The sequence below is a fragment of the Rhea pennata genome, chromosome 10 (assembly GCF_028389875.1).
Source record: "Rhea pennata isolate bPtePen1 chromosome 10, bPtePen1.pri, whole genome shotgun sequence".
Classification (NCBI taxonomy): Eukaryota; Metazoa; Chordata; class Aves; order Rheiformes; family Rheidae; genus Rhea; species Rhea pennata.
The window spans coordinates 18413562-18435131 of NC_084672.1; the positions used below are offsets into that span (position 1 = coordinate 18413562).

The window sequence follows — 21570 nt, forward strand, 5'->3', positions numbered from 1 at the left end:
AAACTTTGTGCACAATTGGTATATTAACCCTTGCTCTGTACTTCAGCATCATGATGGCAGACATCCATTAGTTACAGCTAAAACAAACTACATAGATCATCAATAAATTAATACAGTTCTACCAAAGACAAGAAACTTTAAAGTTCAAAATATTCTTTATAAAGCTACCAATAGGAACCAAAGAACAAGGCTAACATACTTTTATGGTTATTTTTTGTCCAGACACAAACTCTTTCTCAGGAAGACTATTTCAGGACTATTCTCCTTTATCCTTTAAGAAATAATCTCTGCTAGTTATCATTTGACTTCTTCATTGTAACAAATGGAAAAAGTTAATTTCATTCTTCTGGATGCTTTACTCCTATGGCCCTGAATGCCTTTTTCTGCCCAAAGTAGTTTTGTTTGCTGTTTTGTTTTTATTTCCCATGCTGTATGAAGCAATCCTTTTCTAGAAACAATGGGCCATGAGCTAACGTATTTATTATCCCCAGTATCACTGTGTTTCCTTTGTGTTACATCTTTCAAGAAAAATCAAGTTATTTATTCTCTGCAAGACACCATCAAGTTTCCAGTGTTGGACACTGCAGTAAGAAACAGTACCAGCTAAGAGTGGTTTAAAGGACTTTTACACCTTTATCAGCCCCTTCTCACAATTTGCCTCTCTCTTCAACAAGCTACATAAGGTAAGTAGTTACTTATCCCCCTATTTTTCTGTAATATACAACACCAATTTAGAAAACTAGTTATACCTTATCAGCAGAGTCCTTCCATATAACATTAAATAGTGAATAATACTTTGCTGCCCATATCTTACTACGATTGTTTGCTTAAACTTTCTTCAAAGCCATACCTGCTGTTATTCCTTGCAGTCCAGCTGTTTTGCTTTGGACTAACACTAGATTCCTTCCTTTTTAGCAGGATTTCCACAGAGGTCCGAAAATAGTGGAGCACTGAGCCTGTAATTGTAAGGTGATTAGCATCAGCAGTGCTCAGTTACAATAAACTGCTATACATGCTACAACTTTTTATTTATTTTTTTTTTATTTTTTTATATAAAGAAGACTTATGCTCCCCTTTCATGTTCTTTGTGCCTCATATTCATGGGGGACTCAAAGCTATTGCATATTTGCACTTTCATGCCATTTGCCACAGAACTGCAATAAAGCAAAACTTTAAAACTTTACATCCCATAATTTTCTCAAAGATTTACTTCATCTCTAGTTATTGAAACAACAGCAGGTAATGCTACAGAGGATTTAGTTTTAGTATCTAGTGAAGAGACAGGTGAACTGGTCATGGAATAGAGGACCAAGCCACATAATTCAGTTGAATTTAAATAGAATAAAACCCAAGGTAAGGTCTGTAATTAGTTTTCAGTTCCAAAAAAAATAAACTTGCATGAACCCATCTAGAGTTCATCATGTTAAAGTTTATTATATTTATTTTGAAACCTCAAAGCTTCTTTGTTCACTTTTTCCACTCACAAAAAAAAAAAAAAAAAAAAAAAAAAGGCAACATATGCCAAATGTTCTGTATAAAAAGAATACTGAACTTTTGCTCTCTGATGACAAGGTTATCACACTGTTTTCCAAGTATATGGCAGTAACTCTAAAACTGTAAAGCCATGGAGGTAAACCTGATTCTATGATTATGGAGATAAATATCACAATACCAACATAGTGAGTATTAAAAAAAAAAAAAAAAAAAAAAAAAAAAAAATGTCTGAACATCTGAGAGGATAGAAGTTTGGTTTCTTATCAACACAGCTCAAAGAAAGTATTGATTAAAAACAAAAATAACAGTTCTTTCAGAAAATATGGAAATGTCCATTTCTATTTCACAGAAAGTAAATAAGACAATTCCCTTACATGAAGGCACATGAAGAAAGGGGAATGCAATGCATTACAATACAATGACTACTACATTTTAACAGAAGGCATGTACTTAAGAATAGCAAATTATGCATAGAGTACATTTAGGAACAATTTTGCTTAACCAGCAGTCAGTGAGAGTATAATTATTTTTGTTTAATGATACATTAATGCTTAACCAAAAGTTGTAGCAAGACTAGAGACAATTAGGTATTTTTAGGTGGGCCTGCAAAATAAGTTGTGCAGGTGTTTCCATAAAACCAACTTTGGAGAGAATGAACAAGCCAGTTCTCCACTTTCTAAATTTACAGTTTATTTATGAGCCTAGATAGTTCATGTGTCAGAGACACACAGATGATTATACTGTAAGTTATAACTATATCATAACTTATATCAATAAAATATTCAGGTGCGCACCAATAAGACTAGAACCATCGGCTTCCCTATACAAATATGTAGCCGGTTGACGGTAAGCAGTGGAATAAGGGGAAGACAAAAGCAAAAAAGAAGAAATACACACACTTTTTTCCTTGCAACAGTCATATCCTTATCACTCATTTCCCTTCCCAAAAGCCACTAGCAAAAAAAAAGAATCAATTTATGAACAAAAGTTCTAAAGATCAAGGAGGAAACTAAATTAAGACTGCAAAAACCTTAGAGAGTATCATTCCAGGAACTATTTTAAAACAAAACTATATATTCAAGAATACTATTCCATATGCTTCAAGAATCTAGCGCTGGCTAAAATATATACAGGGAAAGACCTTGTATGAAATACACTATCCTCTCACTAGGGCTTTTGAGAGACATATGGCCGCTGAACTGCTACTCAGGTGCACAAAACAGAGTGATCTCCTGGTATCCCTTACCACACCTTCACTTGCAATAACAAATTGATATTTCTGTGCTCCAGGAAAACCATAAATGCTAACACTCCACTCCTATGCAGACTCCTACACAGACATCCGCAGAATGAAGGTCCTGATCATCTTCCACTGCCAATACAAAAATACATGTATACAAAGCAAAAAATTCAGAGGCTGGCATTTTCCTTTCCTTCAGTCATGTATCTGTTCTCTGGTCCAGTCCATTGCTAGTTTTATAAGAGCCCAAAATAACCACAAGCACTGAGCGCTCCTAAAAGAAGGGGCTGGGGGGAAAAGAGTGTCCAGTTTGTCAACACTGAATGAATTTGTAGACTTGTTTCACAGGAGGTACTGAATTTGCCTCAGCCATAGAGCATATTCAATGGACAAAACTAGTTCAGGAATCTTGGATTTCTCTAGCTTTGAGAACCTCAAGATTGTGAATAACTGCCAAAGGCATACATTCTGACCAAATAACTTCAAAATATCTTGATTAGTCTTAACAGGCTTTCTGTAAGTATCTAAGAGTAACTTTGAACCTCTCTGTTGCATGTTTCAGAGTTTGAAGAGCCTAGGTATCAGTAAGCAGGACTCCACCAGAAGTTTCTCAAGTAAAGGGAGGAAAAAGAGAGCCACACACCCAGAGAGAGAGAGAGAGAGAGAGAGAGAGAGAGAGAGAGAGAGAGAGAGAGAAGACAGCAAACAAGACTTCTCTTTGTCTCAGTGAGCTACACTCAAATAAGCTGCTCTATGAGACACAGTACAACGTAAAAGGAAGTGGAAACCAGCTATATGCCCACTCCTTTCAGGCTATAAGAGTCATACTGCAAAGGAATGGTACTTGAAGGACCATCTGTACAGCCACAACACACAAAACCAAACAGCTATCACCCGTAAGGGCTATATGACCATCTTTGCACTATGAATATCAAATTCCTCCTCTTGACACGAAACTCCCATAGAGCACAAAAGTTACCTGTAAGCTAGCAATGCCTAAAAGCAGTTATCTGTCCTACAGAAACCACACCACGATGCATATTATGCCTCTAGATAGTCATCAGGAAATTAGTTTCTCTTCTGAAAACAAAAAGAACGTAAAATATTAAAACAGTAGAATTAGAAAGACAACAATTCCCTGATAACTTAAAAGAGATGTTTTAGCTTAAGTTAGAGTCCTTCAAAACTCTCCATAGACTAATCAATAGCAGAATGCACATATTCTAGCTATTTTTTTAAAAATATATATATACACATATATATATACACACACATTATCCAGCCACTTATGACCAGAAAGCTAAAAACACAACTTTCAACCCACATAAGCAATAGAATATAACATGAAACAATTTTTCAGTGTTTACAAGCCTCAAATTACTGCTTGATTAAATTAACAAAATTCATTACTTCTACATCAATCATCCTAAACAGGCTGATACTGCATCTAAATATAAAATCCTTTCCTTACACATTTTATTAACTATTGCTTCATACTGACTCCTCCAAGCCACGCTTCCCCTCTTTATTGCTACTGCTTTCCCAGAGCAGTGGGGAACGCCATTCCTTCTACAAGTTAACTGTGTGCAGGTGAACCTGTAGAGATCATGAGGCTTGTTACCACAACCTAAATTTCTACCAGGTGTAGAAATTTCTACCTGCTTCACCAGGTGTGGGACCATCAGCAGTTATATACTTTTTTTTCTTTTCTTATTGTATTAACCATGAAGATTAAGAAGCCTTAAATCTGGCTACACATGTAATCTCTTGAAGCACTGCTCTTTTGCTAGTAAGCTAACAAAAAAGAGGGCAGAATGACGCTGCACAAAACAGAACAGAGGCAGGGCAGTTTTTCTTGTTATACAGAAGGGGTGGAGCACCATATAAAGTTACCTGAGTGACATTTGAGATCATTTACTTCCTGATGTATAAGCTGAGAAACATCCCAATAATTTTCCCCTGTTCAAAAAATTTTCATATACACGGACTTGTGACTAAATTCCCAGAATGTTGACAAAATAATCCAAAATCATTTTTTCCTTACTCACTATCAGGCTTTCCTTGAAAAAATATTTACTGATAGATAAAGTTATCAACAAAGATAACTTGTCCAAAGATAATTTTCCATATGTCTGATATTTGTCCATGGGTATAACAACATTTACAAGCAGTGTGTTACTCCTACAGCCTGTTCTGTATCAGTGCATTCATATGGCCTGTCATTGTCCAGTATGAAATGAAACACTGCAGCAATCAGTGGTTACTTCACAGACTTTTTAGCCCGTGGCACTGTTCAGACACCAAATACACTGTCAGCTTTAAGGGTATGTCTGAGAACACTGAAAATACATTTCAAGTCTCAGGTTAAACCTATTAATTCTTGACTCTAATATATATATATATATATATATATATGTTTGTTTTTTCATCTAAAAAATGTGATCAAAGAGTTAGTTAGTTTCTTTTCAGATTCATGAAAAATACCTCTGATGACTGTAAACTTCCTCAAGACAGGCCAAGCTGAATTATTTGCTGAGGGCTTTATCTTTAGGTTTTAATGGCACGCTGCTATTTTAACAATAGCTGGAGTAGTAATGCTAAATTCACTTTGGTTAAAATGAACTGTTGAGGAAAAACAATCTCTCAGCTACTAAGAGAGCCCTGAGTTACTCTCATGGTCATAAGGCACCTCATGAGGAAACTTACTTTGCTGCATATCAGCACTGAGAACCAGCAATTACTAAATGACTGGGCTGCCAAAAGATCTGACATTTCTTTCAAAAAGTAGATTCCAATGTCCTTGGGATGCAGGCAGGCCAAAAAAGTTTGCAACGGGCAAACTAGATCATTCACAGGGAACATTAGTGCTACCAAAGACTGACGAGGCTGACTCAGAGAGGAGGTAGTCTGCTGAGGGAAAAAGCTGGCATCAGAAAATGAATTACTCCCGTGTTCTTTGCAGGCTTCTTGTATGGAGTGCATAGACACAGATAGGAACTAGGTGCCAAGCAAGGCAAAACTACACACTCAGATGACAATCTATCCTGTCAAGTGTTAACTGACTGCAGTATTTTTAATATAGTAGCCTATCAGCTTACACACAGCAAAAGGAACTCTGTTTTCTAAGTTCCTGCATCCTTTTCTTAACTGATAAGTTCATTATGTGCTACAAATATTTCAGAGGGGATCCCATTCTGTTCCTATGTAACCTGATCAGCACTAATCTCATTTAAAGGAGAAGTTTGTTCAGACATTACTTTCTATAGCATTCATTCCTGAACTAGACCACCATAATTTTTGAAAAATCATATAAAAATGCACATAACAGAAATTAACTATGAAAGACCATTTAAGAGCTCTCATGTGGAGTCACCACTTTCTCAGCATTTCTTCTGAGATTAAGAATTTGAGGATTTCTTGCACCTACCACCCCGTTACAGGGCAAAACACACACAGTGCAACTAGACTCCTAAAGTAGAAAAGATCATTCACAGGGCTATATAGTACGTACAATATGTTCTTGTTTTCCTAGTCCACAAGCAATAGCTGTAAAAAAACCAGGAGAAGATATCTGCATACTGTAATCTGAGCAGAGGATCAGTCAAAGATACTTACTTCAGGAAACAAACAAACAAAAACCCCAGCTATATAAGAACTTGCAATCCCTCCATATAACTTGTCAAGAATACAGTGTAGCAGAGGTAATCTAGAGAAGAATCACTTGGAAGTGCAAAAACTGCATTCAGTGGAGTATTTTTGTCCTATCCCAAGATGTTCTTCAAGGTCATATAACGGGGCATATTTCTTCCTTGACACAAGAAAGCAACTTGAACATCTCAGGTCTAGGTTACATTTTCCAAATCTTATTCCCATGTTCCTCTCAAGCATGTTCACTTTGGTACTTAGCACAGGAAAAATTAGAGCAGCACATAAGGTAAACATTAGGTATATCACATCATTACTTTCCATAATGCCCATTAGAATTTTTGGACCTCAGATATACGAGACAATTATTTACTGAGCTGTGTAAAGCTAATAATTCAACCAAGAATATCAGATTTGAAATTAAGGAAAAATCACCGCTCATTTGGAGAACTCCTGCAGTGAAACTACAGTGCAGTGAACTGCACTGAAATCAATTGTTCTCAGTCTAGCTGCAAGTTCTGTGCGTTTGATTCCTTGATACAACTGCAGCCAAAGAAAATCAAAAAAATACACCTCTGTATGTATCTTAGAAAACCTGTGCCTTTCTCCTTTCTGTTACGAAGGTGAAAATTTAACTAGGTGCTTATTTGTTTAAGGAGCCTTACACAAAGTTTCCAATTCTTTCCTAGTTCTATCTTTGTTAAAATGAAGATATCGACTCACCATTGAAACTACGGACATCAGCACTGCTTTACAAATAAGGTACCAAACGCTGCTGTTTGTTAAATAAAGCTACCTACTTTGCTGTTCAAGATGACTGCAAAACCCAAGGAGTATTATTTTGTTCATCACAACACAAGGTGCATTTTAGCTATTGACAGGTATCCACTTTTTTCCAGTAATTGATAAATTGCTTTCACTTAACCAGGAGGGGCACATAGGCCTTCTAGGAGGTCCTGATACTCTCCAAGGAAATTCTCTCACTAATTCCTTTAAGTGGACATTTTGTGGCAAATTATTTATAAATTATGGCCTCTGCTTTCAACCTCTGCTCCCATTTTAGAAGCAAAAGTTTCACCCCAGTCAGTAATTCCAACACCCTTTTGCAATAGTCCTCAACTAAGGCTCCAAATGCTCCAGACCAGTACAGCTCAGGCTTCCAGACAACAGAGTTATTGCTGTCACTTCCTTGACCTGTAAGATGACATGTTCTGAGCACAGGAAAAAAAATACTAGATACTAAAATCAGCTAGTAAAATCTCTTTTAAAAGTTGTGTTTTAGAGGAATTTTCCTGCTCATTTCCACATTGGACGCGAGTAAGATGAAGTCTTTTTTTTCAACACACCAAGATATACAAGAACTTACAGTACTGATAAAAACCAAAGGCCATTACGCCAAGGGGAGGGAGGAGACTTCCTTTTATTAATCACCTGTGGTTAGGCTGAGATCGCCCTGCTGTGATTTTACTGCTTCCCAAGAACCACGTGTACTGACAGGTTACTCCTTACATAGCACCAGTTGAACAGTGCCTAGGTAAAAGTTCGCTCAGAAGGCACAGGCAGCCAGAGCCAGGACAGGCAGCGCAGGCAGCAGAGCGGCAGCTCCTTGCCGCAATCCACAGGGAGCACAGGCTGCACGTGTCAGGGCACCACAGGCTGCGGCCCTGGCCATGCAGCTGTGCAGCAGGAAGCCATCGCTGGCGGCGCGGCGCCGCTGCGTGCTGCTGCTGGGCTCCCTGCTGCTGGTCGCCGCCGTGGCGCTGCGTGGCACCACCGGGCCCTGCCACGACACCCATCCAGGCACCGACACCCACCCCCGCTGCCGCAACCACCTCTACCAGGCACTCACACTTTCCTCCGACAGCAAGATCAACTGCTCAGGGATCATCCACGGGGATGCAACAGCCATCCAGGAGGCTGCCCTCAGCAGGCTGGAGGTGGCCAACAAAAAGGTCCCTCTGATGCCTGAGGAGTATTTGAACCTGACGAAGGACTGCAGCCGCTTCAAGGCGACGCGGCAGTTCATTGAGATCCCGCTAAGCCAGGAGGAAGCAGAGTTTCCCATTGCCTACTCCATGGTCATCCACGACAAAATTGAGATGTTCGAGCGGCTCCTGCGGTCCATCTACACCCCCCAGAATCTCTACTGCATCCACATCGACAGGAAGTCACCAGCCACCTTCCAGGAGGCTGTGCGAGCCATCACCGCCTGCTTCCCCAATGTCTTTGTGGCCAGCCGCCTGGAGAACGTGGTCTATGCTTCCTGGTCCCGGCTGCAGGCTGACCTGAACTGCATGCAGGACCTGCTCCAGAACCCTGTGCCCTGGCGTTACTTTATCAACACCTGCGGCACTGACTTCCCCATCAAGACTAATGCTGAGATTGTTCGCACTCTGAAGGTCCTGCAGGGGCGGAACAGCATTGAGTCTGAGAGGCCCTCGGCCCTCAAGCAGGAGCGCTGGCGGTACCACCATGAAGTGACGCAGTTCATCTTCAGGACAGCTACAGAGAAACAGCCACCACCGCATGGCTTCCCCATGTTCACAGGCAACGCGTACATTGTGGCCGCACGGGCCTTCGTGGAGCACCTCTTCCAGAGCCCCACAGTGCAGCAGTTCCTCGAGTGGGCCAAGGACACCTACAGCCCCGACGAGCACGTCTGGGCCACCCTCAACCGCATGCCCGGCGTGCCAGGGTCTGTGCCACACAACGACAAGTTCGAGCTCTCAGACATGAACGCCATGGCCCGCCTGGTCAAGTGGCAGTACTTGGAGGGCGACACCAGCAAGGGCGCGCCTTACCCGCCCTGCACCGGCCGGCACCAGCGCGCTGTCTGTGTCTACGGCGCCGGGGACCTGCCCTGGATGCTCCAGCAGCACCATCTCTTGGCCAACAAGTTCGACCCGCTGGTGGACGAGGCCGCTATCCAGTGCCTCGAGGTGCACCTGCGCCACAGGGCCCTCTACGGACGGGGGCTCTGAGGGGCGGCGCGGCACCGCGCTGAGGACACCGAGCCCCGCGCCTGCCTCCTCCCGCCGGCAGCGCCTCGGGGGCGCCGGGAGGCGCCGGAGACCTTTTCCGTGAGGAGGGGCCGGGCGGCGCCAGCCGCGGGGCGCGCGGGAGGGGCGCAGCCCCGGCGGCGCCCTGAGGAGAGGCGGCTGGGCGGGGGCGCCGCGCGCGCCGGGGGGCAGGGCCGCGCGCGAGGGCAACGGCCGTAACGGCCGCCCGCGCGAGGGCAACGGCCGTAACGGCCGCGAGGCGCAGGGCGCTGATGGGCGTCGGCAGTGACAGAGCGCCGGCTCGGGCGGGCACCTGTGTGAAGAAGGTCGAACGGGTTTCCAGGGCGGGCTCGCAGGCAGGTTTCTAAGCAACTGCCTTTGTTTGTTAGAAACTGGGATTTTACTTTTTTCCCATCTTGCATCTACAATCTGTTCTCAGAAATGACCCCAAAGACTTTTTTCTGTTGTAGGCTGGCAAAGGTGGGTTATGGCCCAGGGTGACTCCACACTCTGGTACAAGCAGAGCTGAAACTTCATATAATTAATTTGCTTTCCGAAGAAAGCACCTGCCACATCACCCATGCCTGGCACCTGCTGCCCAGCTCAGCTTGACATTTGGCTGCCTCCTTTGGCCTAGTCACTTCGAAGTTCTTTGTTAATAATTTCCATCGAGTGCTATAAACCATGAAAAATCTCATGCCTCAATAAAAAACAAATATGTGAAATAGATGGTCCCTTGGTATTCTGTATCTTCTACAGCCCTTTGAGGAGAATTGGCCGTGCTCCCAGGCAGAGCAGTTAAGCCATTTAACTGCTCTGACTCCATTTCTCCATCTATAACACAGGGACGGTGGAGTTTACATATTTAATAGTGTGCAAACATAAGTTTTCTAAGATCTCCCTCTCTCTTTCCTTACCTCGGAAGAGATTACTATGAGAGGAATGCTCTCAGAAATATAATTTTCAGTATGTTATTTGGCCTTTTAGATGAAATGTTATTTAATATGTTCTTTTTCTCTACAGCTTTTAGATGAACTTACTTACTTTACCCACCTCCTCACATTAAAGCCAGCTACTTTCTATAGACCCAGCAACTCTTCACTCTCTATAATGCTGAGGGCTTAATTCAGTTGTCTTTGTACTGCCAAAAATTTTTCAAGTCTTCTGATCAGTAAGTACTCGTACTCTTATAGTTTCAAAGTCTCCTGCAGCTAACTAGCGTTATCCAAAGAACATCTGACACAATTCTATAGCACCAGTCTACATTTAGATCAAATTAATTTAAATTATGGCTGAAATCATACAGCTCTAAAACATTTATTTAAATTAGGATTAGGAGATTAAATAACTAAATTGAGAAGGTATTTGTTGCAATTTTGTTAGATATTTTAAAATAAATTTGGTAATAAAAGGCTGACTATTAAAGTGACACATTATTTCACAGCCATTGTTACAGGCAAAAAAAAAAATACCGACAAATAAAGCTCTCATCCTTAATCATAAATGCCCAATTATATTATTATTTGCTCAAAAAGGGCAATTAAAGTAGCATGACAGTGGAAAATTGTTTACAGGTTATGTGAACAAGAAAACCCCAACACTCAGTGAGCCCAAAATAGACTGAAAGGCTCTTGAAGGAAGGACCTCTATTATTTTCCAAATGTACCTGCAAAGAAAGATGTGTACTTACAGATTTGTTACACAATTTTTAACCCCTGTCACTCTGTAAATATCTATAACTTTTTCAGATATTCTTTCACTCAGATATATAAAGTATTCTTTCTATAGGCTATTCGAATAACAATAAGCATTTCATATATTATTGACAGACAGCCCTGACAAAAATGTTACAGATGGAGAGAGACAGAGACAAGTGTGTAGGTCTGAAAAAAAGTAAGAAAGCTACTTCAAATCTGTTCCAAGGTAAGGCAAAATAGTTTAAGCTTGTTGTCACTAAGAGGAATCCAGTTACCTAATTACATAACCTGTACAGCTTTCTCCATATAAAGTGATCACTGATTTCTATGAAAGTGAGCATTCTCATGTTATCATTTGGAGAAGTAAACAATCTGTAAATTCCCACAACCAATTTTCTTTGAGATTCAGAGAGAAAAGTTCAGTTTCTCTGGGTGTTTTTACTCACAATCTATCTAAAAGTATTTGGTTCCAAAATCAAGCCTATCTTGTGCAAACTTATTTTCAATTCACCTTCTCCTCTCAGAAGTGGCTTGATTTCTTCTGAAAGAACATGAGACAACTCCCAAATTCAGAAAGGGAACTGAGACAAAATGATTCTGGCACAGGAATGTTCTCAATGTTTCTACCTCAAAAGATATTATAAATACCACATTTATGAGTTCAGTCACATATGTCAAATCAGTGATTCAGCAATAAAAAAAAAGAGCTTATGTCTCCTTACCCTTACAAATTACAATAATACCACCCAACTCTCACAGATCTTTGTATTCCATAAATCACATGGAATCACAGAATGGTTCAGGTTGGAAGGAACCTTTACAGATCATCTAGTTCAACACCCCTGTTCAAGCAGGGTCACCTAGAGCACATTGTCCAGGATTGTGTCCAGACGGCTTTTTAATATCTTCAATGATGGAGACTCTGCAACCTCTCTGGGCAACCTGTTCCAGTGCTCAGTCACCCTCACAGTCAAAAAGTTTTTCCTCATGTTCAGATGGAACTTCCTGTACTTCAGTTTGTGCCCACTGCCTCTTGTCCTATTGCTGGGCACCACTGAAAAGCATCTGGCCTCATCCTCTTTATATCCCTCCTTCAGATATTTAAATGCATTGACAAGATCCCCCCCTCAGTCTTCTGTCTTCCAGGCAATCTCCTCAAAGCATCCATCTTGGGATAAAATCAATCATCTTAGAAAACTGGCAATAGGACACAAAGAAATGATGCAATTTGCTAAGGTTAGTTGCAGAACTGAAAAAAAAGAATCTTCAAATAGAGTAGAACAAACTTTATCCTAAAGATAGCATTGACATATTTAGATTATAGGATACCCTCCAAAAAATAGGTCTAACCTCATATGATCTTCATTAATAAAATCCTGAGCTATCTAAATTGGAAATGTAGCCAAATCAGAAGTCTTACTGTTAACCTTGTCTAGTCAGAGTATGAAAATTACTTCTGAGACTTTTGTCTACAATCAGTTGTAAACTGATAACCTGAGCTTTAAGTTAACCATCAGTTGTTTAGAAGAAAATATGTTGCAGATTTGCCATTTGTCTTTCAAAATATGCAGAAGAGGAAGGTAAAACTAATTCTGAAATCTGAAATAACAGATCTTTTTTCACTCATTTGTCCCTCAATTTATATTTTATTTCCAAGTGGTTCTCCTTTATTTCTACAAGAAACTAATGTGAGCTGAAACTGGCACAGTATATATTTAAACACAGGATCCATGAACAGCTCTCTAGTCGGTAAGGATTATTTTCTTTTTGTGTTTCATATGATCTTGCCTGAAATGTCCTATAATAAAGAGATGGATCAACTGAAATACAGGTAATAAATTCTGAACAAACTAGAAGCAAGCATGACGTGCAGGAACAAAGGACAGTAAAGTCTTTGAAGTCAGGGGTAGACTTGATTTGGGGGATAGTGTTAGAGTCTCCATTTTCTCCTGATCGCAACAGCATCAACAGCCCCATGACCATTGAACACAAACTGGATTCTTGGTGAACTATTTCTCACTTCCTTGTAGGGTGCAGGTTCTACTAGCACCAGTTGAAACCTCAAAAAGAATCTTGTCCTACTCAAAGCCTTGATACAAAGTTGAAGTTAAGTCCATCTACTTTTTCAGAATAAGCCTAACGGTTTAGTTAACTTCCACACAATTCCAAGTTTTCCTGTAGACCGTTGCATACCACATTTCTGAGGAGACAGTGGCCAACAAGCTTCAATCATGTCCTTGTGAAGAGCATTCACATATTGCCAGTCACTCACTGCAGTATACAGCTGTAAAAACAGGGAGGTTTCCCCCCCTCCCTGCTCTTGTCGGAGGACTCTTTGTATGGAACATTTGAATTCATTGTACTGACAGCAGAAATAGGTTAGGGATAGGCTTTCTTTCAGAAAATAATAAAAGGTATTTTTTTGTGAGCAATAGAATCAGACTCTGATTTCCTGTGGCTTAGGATCTCATGCTTGTGCGAGAAAAAAAAAAAGTTTTTTTTGTTTTTTTTTTTTTTTTGATTTGTAGGAAGGGATACATTTGCACACAACTCTTCTTGGGCATATGTATGTTTGCTTTCTTTCTTTCCTTGTAGTCTATTTCTGGAGAACTCAAGGAACTTTTTAAGATCTCAAAACATCTCAAGAAGTCCAGATCTCTCAATACAGTTTTGTAACCAAAATCATCTTTTTACCTTGCTCATACTTTTTTTTTTTTTCGTCCCAGTAACTTTTAGAATATGGAATAGCAAATCTATGTCACTAATACCTGAATTGAAATACTACTTCCCCTAAGCTATTGAGGATTGGCAAAGCTTTATCTCTGTGTTTACATGAACTCTTACCTACCTCATTTCACCATTTCATTGCGTCAAGCTACCTTTTAATATCCTGGTTAAACAATCTTAGTTCTCTTACTAACATCCCAGTCTTACTTCTGGGAACTCATCATAAATTCTTCCTGCTCTGCACTTACAGTTAAACTCTACTATCTCCTTAAATTTATCTCTCTTGGTAACACTGAAAATGAGATAATCATAACTTATACTGAGCAAACAGCTTGCTTTAGGTAACATCCTGTTTTGTGCACTTAATGAATGCACAAAATCCTTTTTTCTCAGAAGCCGTATTTGAACACAACAGTCACTCACAGCAAAAGTTGACCTTTTGTATCAGGGTTTATTCTCTTCTTCCCTTTCCATTTTTATCTAAGTTCTTTCTAAACACGCACATCCATTGCAGGTCAAGGTGCAAAAGTGTCTTTTACTTTCTCCCTACTACTGAGGTGCCACTATGGCCTTTCTAAGGTAAACCAACAACAACAAAAAAACATCAAATAAGTGAATGAGTCCACGACATTACAAGCAAGGAGAAACCAAATAGGCAGCAACAAGCATGCCGATGCTGTAGCAAGTGAGATAACTTGGCATGCTTGCATGGGGAATATCTTATCTTTACCTGGATGTTAAAATAGCTTTTCCTAACACCTACCATTCACAATTTTAGGTCTTCTCCCAAGATTACGAAGTACATGAATCTTATGAACAAGAAAAGATCAGCTGAAATTCAAATGCAAGAAACAGGAAATGGCAAGAAAGGCACAAGGGGGAGTAAAGCAGTAAAAAGCAGGAAGAATACTGGAACCAGATCCCCTTCCCTCTCCCTCTGGTGAACTTAAACAGCTTCCATAGATGAAGTGACCTGGACAAACAGTTACAGAAACATGGTTAGAGCTGAGAAGAACGTGTGTTGCCTGGCCAATGTCAGAGGAGTTAAGTCCAAACAGGAGTTTTTTTAGTGGTTCCAAACAGGATGGAAGGATGTACAGCATCACCACAGGTACAGTATCCCATCTCCTCTCCTTCCAGAAGACTCATCTACAGAGCTCCAGGACTTCTTTTTCCTTTCTTTTCTTTTTCCAACACGTCAGTAAAATTATCCTGAACTACAAACATTATCAATTCTGGTTTCTGCTCACAGTGATTTGAACTTAACTGAATTCTAAGTTGCAGTCACCTTTGTCACCAAGTGTATTTTTTTCTTCTTTGGTTTGTTATTTTTAAGAGTATATATATTCATTGCATGATTTGCTTTTTTTCCCCAGTTAAATATTTCCTTTCTATTCAATTAACAGCTAAAATAACAGTGAGCCTGGAGTGATAAAATAGTTGTACACAACTGTGGAAACAGAAGAGAAGTCTGATGGGAGACTATCAAGGAAAGGTGAACATAAATTCATCCCTCACAGAGACTATTAGCAAAATCCTGCTCCTCTACTAAATTTTTTCCACAAAGAAGGCTGCAGCAAATATGCTAATGCACACTCAACTAGCATTAGAGCAGATGTATAATTATCTGTATTAGGAGATGGCCAAACGCTACAGACAGCTGGCTACTGAGAAGTTTCTGTCCTGAGACCAGAAGAGACTGCAGACCTGGAGGTAGAAACAACCAAAGTTTACATTTGTAAGGGCTGAAATTCTCAGTTTACCATATGATTATTAGAGAACAAAATATTTAAACTTAGAAGATTGAGTTTGATGTGGGAAAAAGAGAAAAACAAGGGAGGGATATATATATGTATCCTTTGTGATAATGATTTCAACAGATGCATATTGTGCTGTTCAGATGAGAGCAGAAGTCTGTTCTTCTGGTTTTACAAAATTATTTGCCAATTTGCTATTTACAGGAAAATAGATTTAGCTTAGATACAAGATAAAAAAAGAATGGTAAGCAATATTTCAGTAATCTAAGTCTTGCAGGTTAGTGGAATGCTTTCTCAATAGAAAAATCTCTTACCAATGGAAAAGATTTCAGGTTTTTGTAATTAAAGGACTTGCCTGCCCTCACCAGCTAACATCTTTAATGCCTACTCACACTTCTGATTGAGAACACTATTTTTTACCTTTTTAAACACCTTCCAAATACCAGGTCCAGACTGCTACTGCAGCCCTGTGGGGTTGCCTACCATCTCAAAAACTAGCATAGATTATCCTGATTCTATCTCAAGAAAAAATGAATCAGATAAGGCAGTTTTCAGTCAAATGTTTGTTTCTAGTTTGTGTGAATATAAGGGAAAATAGGATAGAATTTAACATTTTCACTTAGCTTAAAAAGGCTATTAACAGGCCATTAGGTAGGCCATTAAGTGAAATTTTAATGGATTCAGAAGACATTAAAAGAAGAGGGATTCAGGAGTTCTCCCAAATATATGTCCTTTGATATCCTAAGGTAGGACTTAGAGATTCAGAACGTTGAGGTATTAAAGGAGGAGAAATTAAAGCTTTATTGGTTTGTTTAATAAAGAGACTGGGGCACTGACAAATACAGCAGGGCATCAGGGTGAGCATTATACTTAGTTTTGGCACAAACTAGAGTTTTAGGCTCATATGGAAAAGCACTTACTCTCTGTTTTTCTTTTGTACAATTTCCAGTTGCTAGTGGTCTGTAAGTAACCTAGTATCAAAGTAAATGAATTTGGCACTGCATCCATACAGGGACAGTCACTTCTGTCAAATCAGATATACAAACTGTAAGTATGTTACATTTATATTTCAATCAGTATCTTTAAAAGTTTCTTTATCAGAAAATATTCAGTAGAATGTTTAAGTCTAAAAATAACAAAGTTATCCATCTGGTATGTTCAAATTCAGTTCTTTTACTTCAATTCTGTTTGGTAGGTGTCCAGTCAAAGGTATTCCACATAAATAAAAAGCTGCTTAAAAACAGGTAAGAACAAGCTGTGCTAGTATTTGCTGAGAACATAGCATAATCTTACAATACTCAGTTTCATTATTTCGGTTTGATTATCTGTGCAATAACATTTTAAATACTCAGATTAGTGTATAATTAGGAGAGGGTACCAAATGGAAAAATAATAGAGAAAAACATGCATTAACAAACAAATATACTGGCAAGCATGAGCTCCTACGCTTTTGCTGATGTACTCTAACATCATTTTGGAACAACTGCCTCTTGTAGTAGTGTAGGTGCAACCATATTCAGATTACAAACTCCAAACTGAAAAGCCCTTCACATTTGCAACATTGCTCTAAACACAGTTCATACAAATCTGGGAGAATGTATTAATGATTGTTTTTAAACAAATCTTTTCAATGATCACTTACTCATTTACAAGTTTTTAAATAAAAGTTTATTAGAGAAATCAGTTTGAACAAAAAAAAGGCAACAGTATCTGCTGTAATTTAAAAAAGTAACATTGTTTTCTTCATGCCCTATAAAGTAAACTGAAGAAACGCTACAGGTATTTCTTCTGCTGTCATTTGGTGATGCTTTCTAGTATGGATTAACTCACATTTGCACCACGAGAATGAAGTATGAACACAGTCCCTTTCCATGCTTCTCTCCAGAAAGTGCTGCATATTAACAGAAAATATTGCAGACAAACCACAGTTTTACTCATTCTGCAGTATTGGACCCAGTGTCTAGGAAAGAAAGAAAAAAAGTATGAATAATACATACCCACGCTACAGAGTTATATATAAGTTAACAAAAAAAGCAGTACTATTCTCAAATATTTTCCCCAAGCTCATAACAGCATTTTGGAAGAGAACACGCCCTGAACCAGCCTAATTCTCTCCACTGTTACCAATGCAAGGCATGAACTGCTTGTGCTGCTTCACTGCATTTAGCAACAATGAAAAGAGCCAAAGCAAAACTTGAAGGTTGGGCACACACATCATTTACTATTAAGGTATTAGAAACATAAGAAGCTTTCCTCTAACTCAGAGTGACACACAAATACTTGACTGCAGCCAACCACACGCAAGTGCTGCTAAATGCTGTGATCTGAAAGAAAGGTTTTTCTCTGTACAGTAGCATAAGCTTCTCTGCAGTCTAGGCTATAGTATATATTTATTATACATTTTGAAATAGATATGAGATAGAGTACGATCTTCATAAAACAACAGAATAAGTCAACTACTTGCTTAAAAAAGGCTAAAATGTTAATAATAACTTTAGTCCATTCAGTTCTTTACATCTCATCTGCATAATTCATCAAAAGTGAAAATTATTAATATTTGGAAAGTAAGGTTTCCTCTGCTAGCTATTTGAGTTAGAACTACAGCTTTAAGCAACCCTGTAATCATGCCAGGAACAGGAAGCCTGGAAGAACCTGTATCACGGTCTAAGGTTTATTTAAATAAAAGCTTTTCCATTCTTCCTTCTTCCCTTTTTATCACCCCCTAAGAATACTAAACAACTGATGCCTTTTTATACATCATTAGTGATATTCTGATACAGTGTTTTTAAAAGCTCTAAGCTATCTTGCTAAAAAAGTCAATAAAAGATTTTTTTCAGTAAACATTTTAAAAGAACACTGAAAACAGTACTCCAGTCAGGTCAACAAAGAACATGAAGTCCTAAAACAAGGTATATACTGTGGACCTGTTAAGTAGCAGATAAATACACATACACACGTGTGTACTTATATAGTACACACACACAAATATATAAAAAACGATGGTTAACACAACTGCTTGCTCAGATGGATGGAAGAGACTTTGAATTTGATAAAACATGACGCTGTTTAACAAACAGGTTAATAAGATAGAAATCACCACAAAAGAATTCAATTAAGATTACTTCTGACTTTGTAATCACTCTACTGGTATGCACTTCAACAACAGGTGTCCAATAATCTCCCACATACTCCTATTTCAGTGCCTGTGATTTAGAAAAGCATTCAGCTTGCTTCTGTTTTGTTTCTTATCATAAAAGCATGTGCACAGTCCTGCTTGTCTGAATAATAGAATCCAGCTTTGATCAGACACATTTTAGTCAGAACATTTCTTACATGCTCAAATCTTGCATCTCTGTCAGCTTGTTTATATCATATTCCATACTTACTTTTTCCATCACACGCTACAATTTTCACTTTATCCACTTTCACAAGTTCAGTGACCTCCCTAAATTCAACATCATTCAGTACAAATGTCCATACGTTGTCACAGAACCTGTATGTATTCAGAGATCCCTTTGAAAAGACAAGAGACATTTTCTATTGGATGCATCCCAGAAGTATGAGAAAATAAGATGTTTAGTAAATTTTACTGAACTGTTTATCTTCTAGAACTATAAATCAGATTTGTCATAAAGCCAACTATGAATCTGAATACATAGATATAAACTTGGCAAACAAACAACTCTGAGGAAAACTGTAGTTTAAACGCCCTTCAGTGGCAGAAGTTTTCAAGCCCATGAAGGGATGTTGTAGTCTATGCAAGGGGGTTCCTTCACAGATAAAATAAAAAAGCTTATAACTTTTCTAATGTGCTTAAAGGACCAATACAACTTACTTCACAATCAGAAAGATTTCATAAAATGTAAGGCAGAATATAAATCAGATACAATAATGATACCAAAATAGGGAATTCTGTGCAAGAGAAAAGTAGTAGCATAAATAAAAAATCACGACAAAAACAACCCATATAATATAAAAGGAGTTATCCCCACACTCCATGTATTATTAAGGACGTTGACAAGTATATCTCTTGGCCTTCATCTTCACAAGTTTTAAATTGATATTCTTAGAAATTAAGCTCGAAGTAAGATTTTAATTCTCCACATGTTCTGAACAAAATTTTTTATATCACATTTGCTTTACACTTGCTTGTATATCTAAGAACAGCTACAAAATGATTTACTGAGTTGCTTGAAAGTAGATCTACAACTCCCCAGACTCTTTCCACATCATAGCTGCAGGTGAACACATAGCTTCATCCTGCTTCTGCAACGTACTACTGAGAGGAACAAAATTCTCCCCATAGTCAAGGTACTGAAGACAGCAATACTACACGTCAAATCATTTCGCACGTCCTCCTCCTTTGTCACGATCCTCCCCCTTCCCTACTGTACCCAGTCTGTTTTTGACTTTTGCACATCTGGAAAAATTCCCTGGCAGAAATACAAGATAACAAACTTCAATGTACACATGCAGAGTCATCAGTGCAGAGTCAAAACAGACCTTTATAAGTTCCTGCTTACATCATATTCTGCACCAGCACTTCCTTCCTGCAGTTCAAGGATAACTCTTATGCCTGGTTATCTTACCCTGAAATTAACTCTGTTCCTGACTCGTTGCGCCAGTGCCGAATTTATAGCTTTATCAAACTGAAGTAGCACCTGAAGGGCCAACTGAGGAGTGATTTGTTGGGACTGGTTAAAAGAAAAAAAAAACATTAGTGTTGTTTGAAAGTATGTTACTAACTCAAGAAAAGCACTAAAAATTAAAAACATCAAAACAAAGTTTACATGAAACAAACCTTTAGAAGAAAAACAGTTAACAGAAATACTGTATTCCTATATTTATTTCCTTTTTTTCATATTAACTCTAGGAGAAGCAGCAACCTGCTAATGTAATTTTTTGAGCTACAGAAAAGAGTCCTTCTGATAAATATTTGCTGGAAACAACTGGAAGAACAGGAAACTAACATGGGCATTCCAGATTTATCTAGCTATTCATTTACTGGGCCATACCACAAGAGGTTACATCACTGATAAAGTTCTTCTTTCATCTAGAACTCTGGAAAAAAAGAACGAGATCCTAACAACCGCAAGCCTCATGCATAAGCTCTCTAAATGCCGACCGGCAACACGCTGGCGGGCCGGCCACGGAGCAGCGCGGGTGCAGCCCCTCGCCGTTGCGCCCCGCGCAGACCCCAGGCCGCACGCACCTGTATGAGCTCGTCCAGGCTCTCCTGGAGGCTGTTGCCCAGCGTGGTGTTTCTGTAGAGCTGATAGGCCATGGCTCACCCCGAGCAGCGCCGGCGCCGCGGAGCACCCGCCGCCCCCGGCGCCGCGGCCTCCCCTCTCGCATTAACAGCGGGAGCAGCAGATCTAGAAAACGCAACGCGGCCGTTAACGGCGCCGCAGAGCCGAGGCAGGCAGGACGCCGACGAGCCAGCGCCGGCGCCGCCGGCCGCGGCGGGACCCGCGCGCACGGCACGGGCGGCGGCCGCGGGCGAGGAGGGGCGGCGCGGCGCCCCCGCCCTCGCGGCCCGGCCGCTACGCGAGCGCCCGCGGCCCGCCCGCGCCGCGCCTTCCCCCCGCGAAGCCGTCGAGGCCGCCGCAGTCGCCCGCGCCCCCGCGAGCCGCCGCCTCACCCGCTCCCGTCGCCCGGAAGAGGTGGGGCCCGGCCGCCCGCGGCCCGGAAGCGGAACCGCCCCCCCCCCCCCCCCCCCCCGCCGGGGGCAGCGGCGGCCCCGGAAGGCGGCTGCGCGCGGGGAGGGGGGTAATGGCGGCGGGAGCCGCGCGGCAGCGGGCGCGAGGCTGCGCCACGTCCCGCGGCCCCGGCCGGCGGCTGCGCGAAGGTGAGAGCTCGAGCAACGCCCTGCCCTCGGCCCGGGCCGCCCGCGGCGGGCAGAGCTTCGACGGCGCAGTGCTGCCCCGGCTTCCCGAACAGAGGGCGGGGGCGGTCTCGAGAGGGTGTCCAAGTTGCGTGCGGCGGTGAAAGACTTGCATCCCACAAAGAGA

General features: G+C 40.5%; 2 protein-coding genes across 2 annotated transcripts; one reads left to right on the top strand and one right to left on the bottom strand.

Annotated features, from left to right (window-relative positions):
* Positions 1–8049: 8049 nt before the first annotated feature.
* On the top strand, positions 8050–9360 carry GCNT3 (glucosaminyl (N-acetyl) transferase 3, mucin type). Its single transcript, XM_062583845.1, has one exon. It carries the CDS (start codon positions 8050–8052, stop codon positions 9358–9360), a length of 1311 nt encoding a protein of 436 aa, XP_062439829.1.
* Positions 9361–17204: 7844 nt separating this feature from the next.
* Positions 17205–21240, bottom strand: GTF2A2 (general transcription factor IIA subunit 2). The gene is made up of 5 exons (XM_062583665.1): positions 21201–21240; positions 20772–20934; positions 20149–20253; positions 18946–19072; positions 17205–17519 (listed from the first exon to the last, which is right to left on the bottom strand). Exons 2-5 carry the CDS (start codon positions 20841–20843, stop codon positions 17494–17496), a joined length of 330 nt encoding a protein of 109 aa, XP_062439649.1. The 5' UTR covers positions 20844–20934; positions 21201–21240; the 3' UTR covers positions 17205–17493.
* Between the last annotated feature and the right edge of the window lie 330 nt (positions 21241–21570).